At 46.3% G+C, this 18,931-nt stretch overlaps 1 protein-coding gene across 1 annotated transcript in view; it reads right to left on the bottom strand.

Annotated features, from left to right (window-relative positions):
- The window catches only part of MARCH4 (membrane associated ring-CH-type finger 4), a 116,984-nt gene that overhangs the window by 36,031 nt on the left and 62,022 nt on the right, over nucleotides 1-18,931 (bottom strand). Inside the window, exons 5-6 of the mRNA XM_008055556.2 lie at nucleotides 16,292-16,309; nucleotides 1,761-1,774 (exon numbers count right to left, since the gene is read on the bottom strand). Coding sequence (XP_008053747.1) covers nucleotides 1,761-1,774; nucleotides 16,292-16,309 — 32 coding nt within the window. The remainder of the gene's footprint in view (nucleotides 1-1,760; nucleotides 1,775-16,291; nucleotides 16,310-18,931) is intronic.

Genomic DNA, 18,931 nt, shown 5'->3' with positions numbered 1-18,931 from the left:
GCTGGGCTCCGGCGATCCTTCCGCTTCAGCCTTCCGAGTAGCCGGAATTACAGGCATGCGCTACCACGCCCGGCTGATTTTTTGATTTATTGTAGAGATGAGGTCTTGCTGCCCAGGCGGGTCTCGAACCCGCGGGCTCAGGCCATCCACTCACCTCAGCCTCCCAAAGGCGCGGGATTACAGGCTGAGCCACCGAGCCCGGCTTGGGAATTGTTTTTAACGGAGACAGGAAAGATGGAAGGAGGCGTAGGTTTTGGAGGAAAGATTGGAAGCCCAGTTTTGGAAATGTCAACTTTGAGATGCCTATTCAATATCCAAGTAGAGATGCAAATAAGTACTGCAAGACATATTCGTCTGAAATTTAGGGGGTAGCTCCAGGTTCAAGATGTATATTTTGACAGTCATTGGCATACCGATGGTGTTTAAAGCTACGAGTCTGGATGACATAACCAAAGCAGTGAGTGTAGACAGGAAAAGGAAGAGGTCTGATCCCTGGCAGATGCCAGTGTTTAGAGGTCAGGAGAAGTGGAGGAACCAGCAGAAGAGACTGAGACGAGAAGTGAGATGGGAAGAGAACTTGATGTTTCAAAAGCCAAGAAGACAAAGTATTTCAAGAAAAGAGGGAGCCATCAGCCTTGTCAAATGCTACTGATGAGAACCATGAATTAACCATGGATTTGGCCATTTTTCCTTCTGATTTCTTCTGTTTTCTAGGTGAACTATGAAGAAAAGGCATGGGTGAGAGGGAAGAAGAGAAAGAAGATATTGGAGGTCTGAGAATTCGTATAAAATAGTGATCAGGGAAAGTTTTAGTGATTAGAGTAGAGAAATAAAGTGTGATCGTCGGCAGCCCTAAGGGTCCTCTCCAGTAAAATAAAATGGCTCATCTGTGAAACTAGGGGAGAAGGGTAGTAAGAGACTCTATGGAGCTCCATGTCTGGGAAACAGTAAGGTTTTAGTAAATGCTGGCCAATATGCAAGGGGTTATAAAAGGGACTTCATCAGCAGATCTCTTCGAAATTAAGCCCAGCTTCTTTTTTTTTTGTTGAGTTGGAGTCTCACTCTGCCAACCAGGCTGGAGTGCACTGGCATGCTCACGGCCACCACAGCCTTGACCTGCCAGGCTCAGGCGATCCTTCCACCTCGGCCTTCCAAGTAGCCAGAACTACAGGCACGCGCCACCTCGCCCAGTTACTAAACCCACCTTCTCACCAACTTCAATGTTGGTTGGTTTCCTTTCTTTCTCCTTTCTGTAACGTTTTCTTCTTATTAATAATTCTAATTTTATAAACATTTCACAGGACTACAAAACACTTTCACAGATATTATACCGCTACTACCTCAAAAACCAAATGAGGCTAATAACAACTCCCCCCATTTTACAGATGAAGATTCTCAGAGAAGTCGTCGTTTGCTCACGAAAGTGAAAGAGAAGGGTTCTGGAACCAGTTGTGTCCATCGGGCTGCCTCAAGTTTACCCTGATCATCTCTGCCCCCTCTGGTGTTATCTGTCTTTCTTCTCTTCCACCACCCACAGCAGCCTGCCCTTGTGATCGTACGTCCCAGTCCTGATAGGAGAGGTGGCCTTGCGGGCTCACCTACGACAGTATCACCACCAAGGCAGAAATCCTAGTGTGCGTTCCGCTGTTCCCCTCTCCCCTGACCCAGTCCCAGGCAGCATTCATTGGGCATTATTCATAATTGATGTGTGGGTGGATGGGGGAGAACAGGATGGAGTCCCACTTCTCCCTCACTCGTTCCTCACACCCCCACCCTCGGTGAGAAGGCGACATCTGTTGGGACAAAGTTAAGAGACCAGGATTTTCATAAGCATGGGAACCCATTAAAGTGTGTTTTGAGATGGAGTCTGTACCAGCAAGGGAATGTTCAGCTGCCTTGTAGATGCCCCCCGTGAAGAATCAGAGGATCTAAAGCCTTATAATCAGAACATCCCCTCTAGGGTGGAGCTTGACTGTGTATGTATACTTGGGGGAGGAGGAATGGGCGCAGGAATAGGAAAAGTTTCCAGCCGGGCTCGGTGGCTCAGCCTGTCATCCCGCGCCTTGGGAGGCTGAGGTGAGTGGAATTGCCTGAGCCCGCGGGTTCGAGACCCGCCTGGGCAGCGAGACCTCATCTCTACAATAAATCAAAAAATCAGCCGGGCGTGGTAGCGCGCGCCTGTAATTCCGGCTACTTGGAAGGCTGAGGTGGAAGGATCGCCGGAGCCCGGCAGGCGAGGTTGCGGTGGCCGGGAGCGGCCACTGCTCCAGTCTGGACGACAGAGTGAGACTCCAACTCAACCAAACAAAAAAAGAAAGAAAAAGTTTCCTGTGTTTGTGGAGGAGAATAAGGAGGGGTGCCAAAGAAAGCCGGGATTCCTCAAAGCTCATCTTAAGCCGTCTCTATGATGATGGAGAATTGACTTGATAGGGAAAGGAAAGAGCTGTTTTGCAGCACTCCTAGGACTCCCCATATTTGGGGGATCAGTTTAAAGAAAGGTTTTTCAGTTGGGAACACTCTTCCCAACTTTATGGGCACAACCAGACTGGTGTATGATACTGACCAACTATCTGTGTATCTGTGATCTGGGTGCGTGGAAGAGAGCTGGGGAGTGAGGAGACAAAGGGGGAGCACAAACGGGGCTGGTAAATAGAAGGAAACAGCTATGAGAACCTAGAAGATTCCAGTGTATTTTCCCTTCAGGACACTGGGCAAGGAGTTCTTGATTCTACAGATTTCTGGCAGGTCAATGTATCCTGGTATTAGGATCAAGAAAAATGACCTATCATGAAGACCTTCTTTCCAGCAAACACCGTGGAAGAGAGATGAATGGAGAAGGGTGTGACTTCTGCTGTCCTAGAGGATGATAAAGTGAGTTTCCCCTTATCTGTGGGAAGCAGGCTGGCTGGCAAGATGACCTTCAGAGATCCCCCATGGCCCCAGAATCCATTATTGTTCACAGACAAGTCATTCTGAATTCTCCGCCGCACATTGTGTCAGACAGTGTGTAAGCAGCTCTTTGTTTTCTGGCTGGAGTCCTTCCCAGCCACCCACCCAGGGCATTTCACGTGCTGCCTTCTCAGCCAGGTCAAGCCAGGCACCTCACTTCCCTCTGGTTGGCACCAAGGCCAAATCTTGGCTTTAAGAGACTAACAGTGTGTTGACTGGCAAAAGGAAATAAGGAATTGAGGCAAGATAATTTGATATAAAAAAGAAAGAACTCTATTACTAAAAAAAAAAGAGAGAAAGAAAAGATTTAAGGTCTTAAGGAGCTGTAGTTATCTACACGAAATCCAATTAACCACATAATTATTTCTAGTTCTACTCTTAGCAGCTTACTTTCACAAATACACACAGACACACACACGGATAATCTCCTCCGTCTTCATGGAGTATTTTCCAGCCATTCTGCTCATCATTTCAAAAAAAGGAATGCAAAAAGAGACAAGGAAAACAAACAGACTCAAGCCAAACCCTCCAAAATGTGTTTTTCATTTTCATGATAATTATTTTATTCCTACAGTGCTTTTCTCCCTATAATTTTACTGGTAGAAGACAAATGTACCTATTCCCGCTAACGGCCTCTAAATTTACTCAACTGGTACTAGAAAGAAGAACTTAACCTCACAATAATTGAATTTAAATAACATCCAATTCTATGAATTCAAACATGATCTGCATAATAAACCAGTCAAGCTATATGAGGGCTGGCGGAAAGAAAGAAGGTCATATTTAATGTGTGTATTCGTATCGTATCTGTATTTTTAATGGCCTAAATGTGCAATAGCCTGTCCGTCCGTCTTTCTGTATAACTCATCAGCGTTACCAGAGAGCTAAAATTAAAGACTGATTTGCCCTCAGTCCTCTGCCTGGCTCAATAGAAAAACATAATTTAGATAAGCCTTGAGCAGCCAGAATTGGGTTATTTGCATACAGTGGGCTGGGCCTGTTTCCAAGGTTCCAGGCCACTAGGTTGAAATTTCAGGGATGCCAGGTCACCATGTTCTCCTTCTTTCCCAGAAGTCAAGTCAAGGCAAGGGCACAGCTCATCTGGCAACTTAAGGAGCAGAGACTCAATTGCCCCTCGGGGCAGCCCTCCGTGGTCTCTGCACGTGGACAGAGGGAGCCCAGCCTCTGCTGTGCAAAACGCTCATGGTGTTCTTTGAATGAACTGTGTTGAAATTCTCTAAAAATTAATTTTCACTCTCTATAATTAATATATCATTAAGCATGGTTAGGGGAGACAGCAGATGTTGTAAGTGCAAACGAGCTGTGATGACAAGTTACACTGTGCGAATGTTCCAGATCACGGCCCTGGGCCCTTAGAGCCACGTCTACGGAATACTGACCCTTACAAAGCAAAACAGCAGGTTCTTTCCTATGTGCTGGTCGTCCCAGCTTTGCTAGTCTCTGGTTGGTGACTGTGGGTTGAAGCAATCTAAACCCTGATTCCTTGATTCTCAGAGTTCAGGGGTCATAAGAATCACCTGGAGGGCTTGTTAAAAGAATTCCCATGCCCAGGCCTCACTCCATAGATTCGGATTCCATGAAGACTGATCCACTCTTCTTCTCTTGAAGCAAGATTGGCTAAGACTCATTTTGTGAAGCTCTTCAGCAAACCTTCTGTCTCCTACATCACTTTAAGACTCTTCTGTATACAAAGATAAAAATAAATACCAGTGGCTAAAACTTACTGAGCACTTACTGGGTGCCAAGCCCTGTAATGCAAGCGTTGAGTGCTGGGTTCAAATCCCAGTTCTCCCACTTGTTAGGTGAGGGATGTTGTGCAAAGTACTTGTCCACTCTAAGTCCCAGGCCTGTCTGTACTTCTCTGCTAGTCCTGCTGCTGCTGCCGCTGCCTCTCTTGCTAAATGTGTGCAAGGGGCCTGGTATATTGTCCCGAGCACCTGACATGCCTGGGGTGATACAGCATGGTTCATGGGTCCTGCGGAACCGAGTTGGCTGGGTTGAAGCCACACTCTGCCATGTGCGACCTTTGTGACCTTAGGTGAGTTTTCACACAAGTGGGACCAGAGATACTTCCTGCCTCCCCAGGTTCTCATGAAGATTCACTGGGATAGCACATAGGGAGAAGTTCTTAGGGCTCTGTCTGATGCACAGGGAGTGTACCTTGTGGTATCGTTATTTGTTATCTCTCGTGTACCCATCTTATCTTACTGAATCTCTTCACATCTCAACAAAAGAAGGAAGGGAGAGGATGCCACTGTCTTGCACGCTGGACAAGGGTTTGCTGAGGTGTGTTGTCTTCACAAGCACTTCTCTTCACTGCCTTGTAAATGAAACCCACCACTCAGAAACCTGTGAGTTTGTAGTTACCGGGAGCCTGGATCGTGTGTACAGGTAAGACTGGGTGCCGGGTGTGGTGGCTCACACCTATAATCCCAGCACTTTGGAAGGCAGAAGCGAGAGGATTGACTAAGCCCAGGGATTAGAGATCAGCCTGGGCAACTTGGCGAGATCTCGTCTCTACAATTAAAAAAAAAAAAATAGCCGGACATGGTGGCGAGCACCTGTGCTTGGAAGGCTAAGGCAGAAGGATCACCTGAGCCTAGCAGGTCGAGGCTGTGGTGACTGTAAGCGTGTCACTGCCGTGCACTCTGGGCGACAGAGTGAGACTCTCAACTCAAAAAAAAAAAAAAGAACTGTGAGGAAAGCCCCAAAGTCACATGATCCAGGTGCTGTTAACTGCCCTGTTACTTCTGGGGGAGGGAAGAGCGGACTAGATACCCCAGTTCTTCATTCACCCTCCTCCCGCTGTGTCTCTTGCCCAGGACCCATCCCTCCCCAAACCTTCTTCTACTTCCAGGGCCAGGGAGACAGTAAGTGTTTCCAACCACCTCCTCTCTTCCTCTCTCCCCTTTAAGGCAGAGTTGTGAACTTGTGTGTTCAAGGCCAGCTGGGGACCTTGTCACGCCTTCAGAAAAGAGGGAGCCTGAAAGAGAGGCCCAGAGGGTAAACTGACGTGCATGGTAAAGAACTTGGCCGGGAAGGGGAGCAGGAGAGGAAAAAAGAAATGTCTGTCCTCTGTTTTTCTCTATGCATCTTATAGAGACGTTGCAGCAACCAAATTAGCTTTCAATTCTTCCTCTACATGGGACTTGCGTTTCTTCTTCATGATCAGCTTCATTATTTTGTTTGTTCGCTTGCTTGTTAGAGTGGAAAATATAGTTTATTTAGAAAGTAAATGAGAGAGAGAGAGAGGAGATTTACCTACCTAAGGTAGAGGAGAGAGCCAAAGCTCAGAAACATGGCGGCCATAGCTCAAAGAGCCACATGGACACACCAGCGTTTAACAAAGCAACGGCCCAGATTCATTATTATAGTTCAATTTGACTGAAAACCTGATGTCCAAAGAGGGCACTGGCTTTTCCAAGGATGGTGCAATGGGGCAGCACTGAAAGAGGAAAAAAATTCAGACCGGACCACACCCCAGGGTCAGAGCACCACGGGGGGGGGGTCTCACATCCCTGCAGGAGCGATGCCTCTTCTTTCTCACCAGGTGATAGCCATGCCAGAGTCTGCTGAAAACCTGGCCCAGCTCTTTTCACACCTCTCAAGGAAGTGTACTATTCCTGAAATCTTGGCTCCAGTTCCCTGTCAGGAATAAGCATGCTAAGTAGAATCTGAATTACTATGGCGTGTGAATAGACTCCGGTCTGTTGACTCCAAGCTTCTGCTAAGCTGTTCCAAGTGGCTGTAGCTTCTGTCATCTTGGCAATTTTATGTTCTGTTACAAAGAATTTTATTCCTAACTTCTGGAGCTGGGAAAGGGTGGGTGGGGATCTTTAAAGGTCCTCTTCCGCATCCCCCAGCCTCTGGTCAGACTGACTGTCCTCAACCCTGACAGATGGAAGGGAGCCCCAGAGTCTCACTTGAAGTGATCACCAGTGCCTTCCAGTTTTCCTTTCAAATCCATGTATGAAAACCAATGTGGGACAAAGCCAAAGCTCCTAGAACAGCCCTTGCCTCTGTACTCAGGGACTGGGGGAATACTGATGGACCAGCAATGTTTCCCTCCAAAGGCCTGAGGCCATTCCCCAGGGACCTGCCTTTAAAAACATTGGTTGAGCACTGACTCTCTACCTTGGTGGTGACAACTCGAGATGGCGCCTGCCTGAGACACATTCACACACAAAGATGCACTCTCTCAAACCCATCTGGATTCTGAGCTTTGTTGTGGTTTTTAGGCCTGCATGTCAATAAATTAGTAGCTGGTATGTAAAAATACGACTTTCTTTTATTTCCAATGACTACACAGTTAAGCAAGCAATAAAGAAAACTTGATGTTTTCAGTCATTTTCTGGAATTTGGTGACCAACTCCATATTTTCCCCTCTCTTATGCTTCATGATTATTTAAGACTTCATATATCTTCTCAGCCATCATCCATCCACCCTGAAAAGACCTGTTTTTACATTCTATTCTCATGTCATTGATCATTTCAACTACTTTTTTCTAGACCTTTACCAATCTTTTAGGTTTTTAAGGTAACTTTTCCTGCTATATCCAAGACAGCCAAGGATGCACACATTCAGAGGTGGGGGTAAAAATGGCTATGTCTTAAAAAATATGTACGGGTTTATTATAAATCAAAATTTTCTTCATAACTATAGTCCCCTCCCACATGCACAATTCTGTCCAAGTCAGAAGCATGATTTCTGTTTTTAACTTGTATTTTTCCATTCATACTATGTCATGAAAAAATTATCATGGTGGTCCATGATTTCACAAGTCAGATCCATGAATTTTCTTAGAAGACTGTCCTGGAATGGAATTACTAACTCAAACGGCATTTTTTAAGGCTGTTGATACATGTTACCAAATTGGCCTTCAGAGAGATGACATCAATTTCTATCCACATCATCAGAGTGTGTCCATATCTGTGGCCATTGCCCCATATTCAAGGCCTTGTTTTTTTCTCCACATTCTCATGGGCAACTGTCCAGAGTACCACCGTGGTGATCCTGGGAAGAAAGGCTCAGAAAATGCAGGCAGTCTGGGAATTTTTTCTACCTTTCCTTGGAAGGTTGGAAACAAGCAGTGGTGCAAAGGTGGCAGTCTGGGAGGAGGGTCTCAGCCATGAAAGAGAAGCAGGGGTGCCTCGCCCGCTGGAGGCGACAGAATCTCAGCCTGGGTGCTTTTGCCCTTCCAGGGAAAACTAAGGATGATCGGGGTGACTTGGAGTGTTCTTGTCAAGACACTCAGCACAGTCAGTCTCTGAGATGGCAAACTATAAGACTAAGGCACCTGGGGCAGAAAGGTCCCACATCTAAGATCTATCACAGAAACAAAGAACTGAGTATCACATGTTCTTACTCATCAGGGGACCCTGAACAATTATCATAATACTATAAGAAAGGGATTGGCAGTAGTGGGAAACTGCCAGGGGGGAGGGGCACGTTTCATCAATAAGGATATCTGATCTCAAACCTGGGGAGATGGGGACCAAAGTGAGGCCCAGACTTTACCTGTACAATGACCATTTGTATACCTAACCCCGAATTGTGCCCCACATCTTTAAAATAAAAATTTTAAAAAGACCTGACAGTCAGATAATTTCATGCAGCTGCCATTCAAGATACTCAGACTTGGGAGACCCCCACACTCCTCCCCAGTAAGACGTTTGTGTGACTGAGAGACTAGCCGGGCTCGGTGGCTCAGCCTGTAATCCCGCGCCTTTGGGAGGCTGAGGTGAGTGGACTGCCCAAGCCTGCGGGTTCGAGACCCGCCTGGGCAACTTGGCGAGACCTCATCTCTACAATAAATCGAAAAATCAGCCAGGCGAGGTAGTGTGCGCCTGTAGTTCCAGCTACTCGGAAGGCTGAGGCGGAAGGATCGCCGGAGCCCAGCGGGTCGAGGCTGCGGTGGCCAGGAGTGGACACTGCGCTCCAGTCTGGGCAACAGAGTGAGACTCCGACTCAAAAAAAAAAAAAAAAAGGATCTTCCTCTAACCTGCATTTTCCCTGCTGCAATTTCAGCCTTTTCCTGTCTTTTCATGGTGAATGAGCAATGTACACGCTTTCAAATCAGACCATTTCTGGCTCTGCCATTTACTAGCTGTGTCAGTTAACTCCAGCTGCTAACTTCACTTCTGCATATGCATCCCAAAATTAGTGTCTTAAAATAACAACCACTTATTATTTTCCACAAGTCTTTAAGTTGGCTGAGTGGTTTGCTGATTTGGTTTGGTTGATTCTGGCTGGACTCACTCGTGTCTCTATGAGTTAGCTAGAGGCTGGCTGGACCGAGAGAGGGGACCACCTCTGCGCCACGTGATCTCTTCATTCAGTAGGATCCCCCGGGCTTATCTGCACGATGGTGGAAGAGTTCCCCCAGCAGAAGAGGGCAAGTTCCGATGTACAAGCGATTTTCAAGCCTCTGCCTGCTTCAAGTTTGCTAATGTCCCACTGGCCATAGCAAGTCAAGTGTCTTACTTCAGAGTCAGCGTGAGTGGGCATTACCAAAAGAAAGTGGTTGTGGGAGCATGAAGATCTAGTGCCATTAGTACAATCAATTTACTACATTAGCTGTGTGACCTCAGGCAGTTTCCTTTATCTCTCTAAGCTTTAGTTCTATCATCTGTAAAAGGGTAGAGTTTTTGTAGGATTCTTTGCTCTGTGTAAAATGTCTGTCACACAGCAAACATTCTATACATATAAATTTCCTTTTTTCCCTCTTTTTCCACCATTTGAACTTCCTCCGTTTTCTTAACTGCATCATTCTATGCACTGACTTCTCCATTTAAAACTCAAATATGGTACAAGCCTGTGGCTTCTGTTGAATCCCCAACTCCTAGCCTGTGCCTAGTAAAGTATGCCCTCAATTCACTCCAACGATCCGGAATTCAGAGACTAAAGAAATCGAGGAGTCTCCCTCCCTTTATTCCTGGGACTGTCCAGTAGAGAGACAACCTCTTGACTCTGATCCGGCTCCACTACCAGGAATAAAATAGAAGGGGTTACCACGTTTGCATTAAATGATGATTCTGAATAGAGGCAATGAGAGGGGAAACTCCCATTTCCCAATCTAAACATGGCCTTGTGGGTAGGATAAGTAGACTGGCCTCTCCTTAGATAATCAGGCTCCAGAAGGGACATTAATTGCAGCCTGCCCGTCCTGCTGGGGAGACCCAGGGCTGCCAGCTCTCTTGCTGGGAATGGAATCGAATTTTAATTGGCTGTGAAAGCATCATGGCAGGAGGTAGAGGGGAGAGTTGGTCCTCTCCCCCAAAGTAGGTGAGAGAAGTTTCAAAGGAAAGGCTCCCCGCAGGAGGTTCATGGCTGCAAGGAGCCCCTCCCCCAATTTCAAGAGCCATCCTGGCTGCAGCACCATAGTTCCAATTCTAGGGCTGGACTCCGGCCAAAGTGAAGGACCCCCTCCCACAGTGTACTTGGGTGGTCAGCACAGAAGCACCAAGTCAGAGAACCTTCTTATCTCGATGCTTCTATGATTTCTGTGAGAGAAGCACTACGTAGTTGCTGTCAATTACAGAGCCAGTCTTCTCTTTGAGAAAGCTCTCCGAAGATAAGCTCAGTAACCCAGTTTGTGCATGCTCTTTGTGTGTTCATTTCTCCGTTTGCATGCTTTGAAGCAATAGTGCAGGATTCCTGTACTGTTGTTTTGGAGTGATGTTAATATTTTGTCACTCACCAATGAATGTAAAAATGTTTAGGGAAAACTTGTTTTCGTGGCAATGCGTGTGTTCGTTCTGCTGTGGTGGTTCCTGGAACACACATGTAAAGAAGGACGGCACATGAAGTTCAGCGGATGGGATCATGAAAAACAAGGCAATGCAAACTCTCTAGCAAAAATGCACAATGATGCATGAGGTTTTTGGAGAATGTTGGACAAGTTATTTCACCTCCTTGTGTCTTAGTTTCTTCATCAATACAATGAGGGCTCTACAACTTGTAAGACTTTTGGAAAGAACAGTGAGGTATAAAGAGCTGAGAATAGCGCAGAAACTCAATAAATGTGTTTTCATGACTGCCTCTAGTGAAGCGAGTTAGGAAGCTGAGGGGTGAGGATGGAAATGGCTAATGACCCACCCAAGCTCTGTCAACCTGGTGGTATAATAAACTTGTTGGCCCAAAGCAAAGCAGAACAACAACAACAAAGAGCAAAATTATTGCTTTGAGAAAACTATTTTGTGAGATGAAAGCTTGATACAAATGGAGAACTTTTAGGAAGTTCTACTTCATTAATACTTTAAAATTCAAAGCAATAAGCCATCATTTATAACAACGAAGCAGTTTTATTTTTATTGTACATTTTGACTTTTATGATTAAATTTTATTGAAAGTTCATCACAAACTCATCAAGGAAGGAAAGCAATGCACTGAGAGGGAGCCATTGAAAATGGCATTTTGGGGATGAGAAAACACCTCTTATCAACAGGGTGCCTGAATGAAACGTAATTGTACACCTAACCCTTAAACTGTACCCCACAAAACCATAATAAAAAATATTGATTAATTAAAAAAAAAGAAAATGACATTTTATAATTTATAAAGATATGAAGACGAGCTTCTAATTTGTAATCCTCCCCCTAAAAAAGCGCAACTGAATTCCATCTCCTCCTCATGGCTCCTTCCTCCATTTAATATGTCATGTTTCTCCACTGAGGAATAACACATCCTCCTAGTTTAACTTCAGAACATAGGAATGAAAATGGAATAAAAGAAGTGAACAACGCACACCATCCTCTCTGAAACGGTGAGAACTTCGTCTCCAAAAAAAAAAAAGCAGACAGAAGTCCTTGACCTTTGGGAAAAAGAGATTGAGGAAGATGGCACCGGTTCATGCCCTTAGAAGGCAGAACAAGCCTCCCACCATTGGAAACAGCTTGTTCCCTGCCATACCTGGTCCTCAGATCACACTTGGGTGCCCAGGATCCTGTGCTTAATCTCCCTTAACTGGACCATCAATGCTTGGGAACGAGCGGGTCAGTCATTTAAAGAAGTAATTGGCTGCACAAATCAGCTCATCCCTACGAGGGCTGACTTTTCTCATACTTTCTGGTTCTGTAATAGGCCAGGGGGTCAGTGAAGACAGAGCCTGCTCTTTCCCTGCTGTCCAAGGCACTCAAATAAAGCATGCTTGGGCCATTTGACTGGGAGTGAGGCTTTGGGTGGCAATGCTAGCGCCCCTGAGAGTGTCAATACCCAAAGTGGGTGCCTATCTGATGGCATAAGGAATAAAGAAGCAGCTCTGGGGGCAGGTTGGGTGAATACCTGGCTTTCAGTCCAGCCCCTCCCTGTGCTATGTGGGTAAGTCTGTTTCTCTTTCTCGGGCTGCTGTGTTCTTGTTGGTTAAAATGGGGTGTTGGCTAAATCATTTCTACTAATCTGTGACAGTTTTTTGCTTTTTAAGATTATATAAATTATACAATCTCTGTGGATGAAAAGCAATTGAACAGCAGATTCCAGGAATTGCTTGGAGGTGAAATAGGTCAAAGACCTAGAAGCTCTCGTTAATGGAAATAAGAACACTCCAAGGACAGGTCAAGAGGTCACCTGGAAATGGCACCACCATCCAGTGGAAACCCCCTGCCTATCCCAGATCCCTGAAACAGAGAACTTGGAAGGAGCAATTTAGAGTTGCGTATCTGCAACACAGCAGAAGAAGAGACATGCAGTCTGGGAATATCCAGGACACAGGGAGGATTTTCTTCCTACAGTGGAAAAGGGTAGATCTCTTTTGCTCACCCCAAATCACTTATGAAAAGTTTTTGGTTCGCTTCCTCATGCCCTGGGTCACTAAGCAAGCTTCTTCACTTTTGTTTGGCTTCTCATTTATATATATAGAATCCAGAATGAACTCCTTTGACATGAGGACATAAGCGCGCGTGCTCTTTCTCTCTTTCTGTGTGTGTGTGTGTGTGTGTGTGTGTACTTTTTTTTTTTTGAGTCAGGGTCTCACTCTGTCACCCAGGCTGGAGTGCAGTGGCTTGATCACGGCCCAACACAGCCTCGACTTCCTGGGCTCAGGTGATTCTTCTGCCTTAGCCTCCCACGTAGCTGGGTCTACAGGGATGTGCACCACGCCCGGTTAATATTTTTTATTTTTGTAGAGCAAGGTCTTGTTATGTTGCCTAGGCTGGTCTCAAAATTCTGGGCTTAAGCAATCTTCCTGCCTTGCCTTCCCAAAGTGCTGGGATTACAGGCATGAGCCACCATGCCTGGCTTCCACTGTATCAGCTTTCTGGTCCCTATCTTGGTTTTGTATGAATTTCCTTGAAATGAATTATGGCATTAGAGAATGTGATCACTCAGTCATTTAATCAAGGTTCTGGTCTTGCAAAACAAATCCCAGAATTCCTCAGTGGAAGAAAGAGATGCTGTTTTTAATGACTGAGGGCAAATATAATGGCTTCCGTCAGTTTGACCTTGCAGGGAAGTAGGAACCGCATTCCTCTTAAGATTGGTTGCCTCTTTCCTTTTCCTCCCATTCTTCCCTGCACCCTCATCCAATGAAGGAAGTGCATTACTCTTGACGTGTGTATAATGTCATGTATATTTTTTCCATCTTTGCTTTACCCTTTAAATCTCCATCAGCCAAGTCTGTGCTGTTCCTAACCATTCACTCGCCTCTCAGTGACAGGAGAAAAAAAACAGTTCCAATCAACAAATGCTTGTTGGAAGAATGAATCAACATTGGCTTACAAACTGCAGGAGGGCAGGGCTTTGGGTAAGGCATGGCGACAGGGCGTAATTAAAGATTAGAAGAAGATCAGGATATTTGGTAATGTAGCGGTCCCCAACCTTTTTGTCATCAGGGACCGGTTTTGTGGAATACGATTTTTCCATAGACCAGGAGTGGAGGGGGTGAAGCTGGGGGTGGAGGGGATGTACAGTCAAACCTCACTGCTAATGTTAATCTGTATTTGCAGCCGCTCCCAGCACTAGCATCGCCACCTCAGATCAGGCATTAGACTCTCATAAGGAGTGTGCCACCTAGATTCCGCACCTGTGCAGTTCACAATAGGGTTCGAGCTCCTCTGAGAATCTAATGCCACCACTGATCTGACAGAATGCAGAGCTCAGGTGGCAACGCGAGCCACAGGAGTGGCTGTAAGTACAGATGAAGCTTCATTCACTCAGGCACCGCTCACCTCCTGCTGTGTGACCAGGTTCCCAACAGGCCATGGGGGTTGGTAATGCATGTCTACACTAGTGAGGCTGGTGTGCATGCAGAGCCAGGAAAAGAGATAGGTGGGTGTAAGTTCAAGGTTGTGCACGGGGTCTGTCTGAATGTGCATGTGTGTGTCCTGGTGTGGCCTGAGGGCCCTTTTCCTATCACTTCAGCAACATTTTCCCTTATCATCTGTTTCGCCTCTGTCTTCTGTCCTTATTCACCGTAAGCACCTTTCTTTCTCTGACTCTAGTCCTGAAACAAAAATGCCAGAGGCGGGAAGGATGGAGGGGAGGCTCAGACCTGAATCTGTAAACCTCAGACCTGCCACACCTCAGTGATCACAGGCCTGCGTGGAAACGGAACAACTTGTGCTGGGGGCTGTCCTGGGTGGTCCTTGTCACGTGAAAGCGATCAGGCGCTGTCTTTCACTGCCAACCATCTCCCTGTACTCATTCCTTTCCCTTTTGCTTGAGCCTGTTGGAGGAATGACGGGATATAAATCCTAAAGAATAAGGAGGTAGAGGGGCCGCTCTCATCTTATCTTGGCATCCTCTGTATCTAACCACTTTCTCTCCTCACCAAGACATCCCGACACATTATGTAACCGCACCCCACCCTTTCTGCACTGAAACATTTTTCATAATACTTGTCAGCATCGTCACTTCCACGATCACTGCCATCATCACCAGAGAGATTGTTTGATTTTACCATGTGGATCCCAACGACATGTTGATGTTTTATTTACACATGCAGAGTTTTAATCCGAATTATATCTGCCTTGATAAACTCTCATTGAGAATGTGTTTTCCAAAGAGAGTTCCTTTAAGCCAATTTAATTTTTGAGCAATCTTTTTAAATGCAGAGCAGTTAAACTGTTTCCATTTTTTCTCATTTCTGATTTAATGCTATTGAAGCTTTTCATTGTGATACATCATTTTATAAGTAAAATAGGCATTAACTATTTGACTAGCTGATCACTTTTTAGTGCATATCAAAAACGTACTGGTGCCTACTGGTGGCCACCCAGCAGGTCAAGGCTGCGGTGGCCAGGAGTGTGCCACTGCACTCCAGCCTGGGCAACAGAGTGAGACCAACTCAAAAAAAAAAAAAAAGAAGCCGGGCTCAGTGGCTCAGCCTGTAATCCCGCGCCTTTGGGAGGCTGAGGTGAGTGGATGGCATGAGCCCGTGGGTTCGAGACCCGCCTGGGCAACGAGACCTCATCTCTACAATAAATCAAAAAATCAGCCGGGCGTGGTAGTGCATGTCTGTAGTTCCGGCTACTCGGAAGGCTGAGGCGGAAGGATCGCCGGAGCCCAGCAGGTCGAGGCTGCGGTGGCCGGGAGCGGCCACTGCACTCCAGTCTGGGTGACAGAGTGAGACTCCAACCAAAAAAACAAAAAAAACAAAAAAACACGTACTGGTTATAGCCACCAACAAGCACTTTATTGTGTCGCTTTACAATCCTTCCAAATCTAATTTTTCCTAGATCAAAGTTTGCAGATACGAATTTTGTGAAGAAGCTGCAATCGTCTGCCAGATTGTAAATAAATCATGAATTTTACTTAGAGCAGTTTTAGCCCCTATCGGTTTTATCCTGTAATGAATGTTTGTAAACCTCATCAGAGTGAAGATGGCTGCCACATAATAGCGAGGCCACTTTATTAATCGCTTTGTATATGCGGACCTCAAGTAAACGTTATCTCATTTAATGGTGAGGGATGGGCATTATTATCTCCATTTTGTAGATAAGTGAACTGAGGCTAAGAGGCATGAGATCACTTGCCCAAATGTTATATAGCGACCACACAGTGGACCTGGGACTTGAAAGCCAAGCCTTTGGGTGTTAAAAACTCTTTGTGTTTCTTGTTGTTTATTTTTTGTCAACTATTCTGTCTTCTTCTTGTGTTTCTTGCTTCATTCATAAATATATTGTGCTCGCTGGCTGTATACTCATCTCATAACACATTTTGCCTTGCCTCCTGTTCTGTCTCTCTCTCTCTGTAGCGTGTGCGTGCATACACACACACACACACACACACACACACACACACACACACACACACACTCCTTGTGCTTCTAACAACACACACCACACAGTCACTGTACTGCAGGCCTCATCCCAGGAGCAGCATGACTTCCCCTCTCCTGGATCCCTGGTAGGTAAGCCCCACCATGGCCAGGGAACCCCTGGGCAGGAGCTCCTCTTGCCAGCATTTTAGCTGGGCCCGCCCAGGTTCACCTCCATGTGTGCCTTGGAGTTCCAGGTGGGAAACCTGAATGAGGTGGCCACGTGCTGTGTGGATGGATGCATTGTGTCCCTCCCAGGGCAGGGGAGAAGGCTGCTGCCTCAGAGCCCACGCCCCAGGCCCCACAGGGGCTTAGATCGCTGGCTAGGGAGTGCATGTGTGTTGTTTTCTTTAGTCAGGAAGAGCTTGTTGTTTTTTTTTCCCGTGGAGTACATTCAGACAGTTTCCTTTTTTACAACAAATTACAGGGGGGTGGGAAGGGAAGGAAATGGAGGGAGAAGGAGGGAGGGAGAGGGGTTTCTATTTTTAAATGCTTGCGAGGCATTATCTCAGTGGAAGTTTCTGTGAGGAAGGAAGGAAGAGGGAAGTGATTGATTGAGGGTTAGCTGGTGGGAGGGGTTAAGTCTAAGCTAGCGATTTTCTTTCTTTTTTTTGAGTTGGAGTCTCACTCTATTGCCCAGACTGGAGTGCAGTGGCTGTTCCCGGCCACAGCAGCCTCGACCCGCTGGGCTCCGCGATCCTTCCGCCTCAGCCTTCCAAGTAGCCGGAACTACAGGCGCGCTCTACCATGCCCGGCTAATTTTTGACTTGTAGACATGAGGTCTCGCCAAGTTGCCCAGGCGGGTCTCGAACCCGCGGGCTCAGGCAATCCACTCACCTCAGCCTCCCAAAGCGCAGGATTACAGGCTGAGCCACCGAGCCCGGCTAGAAGCGGCTACTTTTTTAAGGCTTGGACCAAGAAACCAGCACATCATTTCTACTGCAGTCCATGGGCCAAAGCAGTCACGAAGCCCACCGAGACTCAAGGGCAGGGAACATGGGCCCCACCTCTTGATGGGAGAGTGTCAAAGAATTTGTAGGCATCTTTAATCACCTCTAGCAAACACAAGAGATGGAAAGGCAGCCAGTCAATTTCTGAAAGAACAAGACATTGACCTTCCATATGACCCAGCAATCCCCCTACTGAGAATATACTTGGAGAAAACCAAATCATTCTACAAAAAAGATATCTGCACACTCATGTTTATTGCAGCACTATTCACAATAGCAAAAACATGGAACCAACCATGCTGCCCATCAAAACTGGACTGGGAAAAAATGTGGTACATGTACACAATAGAATATCACACAGTCATAAAAAAAAAGACAAACATATGGGGTTGGCAGCAACTTGGATGGATTAAGAGTCTATCATACTCAGTGATCTATCACAGAAACAAAGAATAGAGCACCACATTGTTCTCATTCATAAGCAGACCCTGAACATTTACCATAATACTATAAGAAAGGGATTGGCAGTAGCGGGATACTACCAGGGTAGGTGGGTGGGAGGGCATAACATCAGTAAGGGTACCTGATCTCAAACCAGGCAAAGCGGGGATCAAAGGGAGGCCCAAACTTTACCTGTACCATGTCCATTTGTATGCCTAATCCTGAATTGTACCCCACACCTTTAAAATAAAATATTTTTAATGAAAATATTAAAAGTCAAAAACAAAAAAAGAAAGGTGGCCGGTGTGGCTAGAGTGCAGAGAAAGACAGGCACTGTAAGAAGAGGCTGGAGAGAGGGAAAGCCCAGACCTTGGAGGCCACAACAAACCCAGGCAGAGCCTCCACATCTACTTGTATAGTTTGCAAACAGTACTATTCCGGGGGAACCATCCCTGTTATAGGCTACGTGAGAGGGGCCCCTGGAGTTACACAGTGTACAACCCGTGTGGCCACACTGACTGCAGAAACTGTGGGAGACCACTGAAAGATTTTACTCATAGATTCTCAGAGCTTCTCCGTTCCATAATGATGATACACAGGCAGCTTGCAAATTAAATAATAGTTGGTTTAAAGTTTAGAGTGTGGATCTTTGCAACTGGGTAGCTTTACCTGGACACGTTTGCTTGCTCTTAAAAGCAAATTTGTCTCTTCCCCTTCCCCACCTCGACTCCAGGCACTCTGGGCAAAGTGCTTGGTCTGGTCTGAGCCACCCTGTCTGGCTAATGGCAAAGGCGTCTTGCCCTGACTAGTCTGTGCCAAGGCCTTTCCTGTTTGCCCTCATTTGTCTATCAGACAGGCCATTTCATAACCACTCTGGACTCCACCTTGACTCTGGCCCTAACCAGATTCTTCCTGCCAGCCTTGCCTTTTGGGCTCAGTGATTACATTTGCTGTTCTCGCCTGACTCCAGCCTGGCTCAGCTTTGGCCTGGTGCCCTCCTGACCGAGCTGCTGAGGTTTGCCCACACCTCCAAACCCGGCCTGTGATGGGGACTTAGAGTTCGGTTACCAATGAGTTCAGGTGGTTGCATAATTTGGACATTTTCACTATAGTACAAAGCTGCACTATATGAATATGCCAAATGTGTGTTATCCACTCTACAGTTGACGACGATTTGGAGAGCTTCTAGTTTGGGGCTGCTATGAACGTTCTTTTACACATTTTGATAAGAAATGTGAGCCGGACTCAGTGGCTCAACCTGTAATCCCGCGCTTTGGGAGGCTGAGGTGAGCGGATGGCCTGAGCCCGCGGGTTCGA

The sequence above is a fragment of the Carlito syrichta genome, unplaced genomic scaffold (assembly GCF_000164805.1).
Source record: "Carlito syrichta isolate Samal-C Ts95f unplaced genomic scaffold, Tarsius_syrichta-2.0.1 Scaffold301884, whole genome shotgun sequence".
In the NCBI taxonomy this organism is placed as follows: domain Eukaryota; kingdom Metazoa; phylum Chordata; class Mammalia; order Primates; family Tarsiidae; genus Carlito; species Carlito syrichta.
The sequence above is the reverse complement of the archived record's forward strand: the minus strand, read 5'-3'. Positions and strand labels throughout refer to the sequence as shown.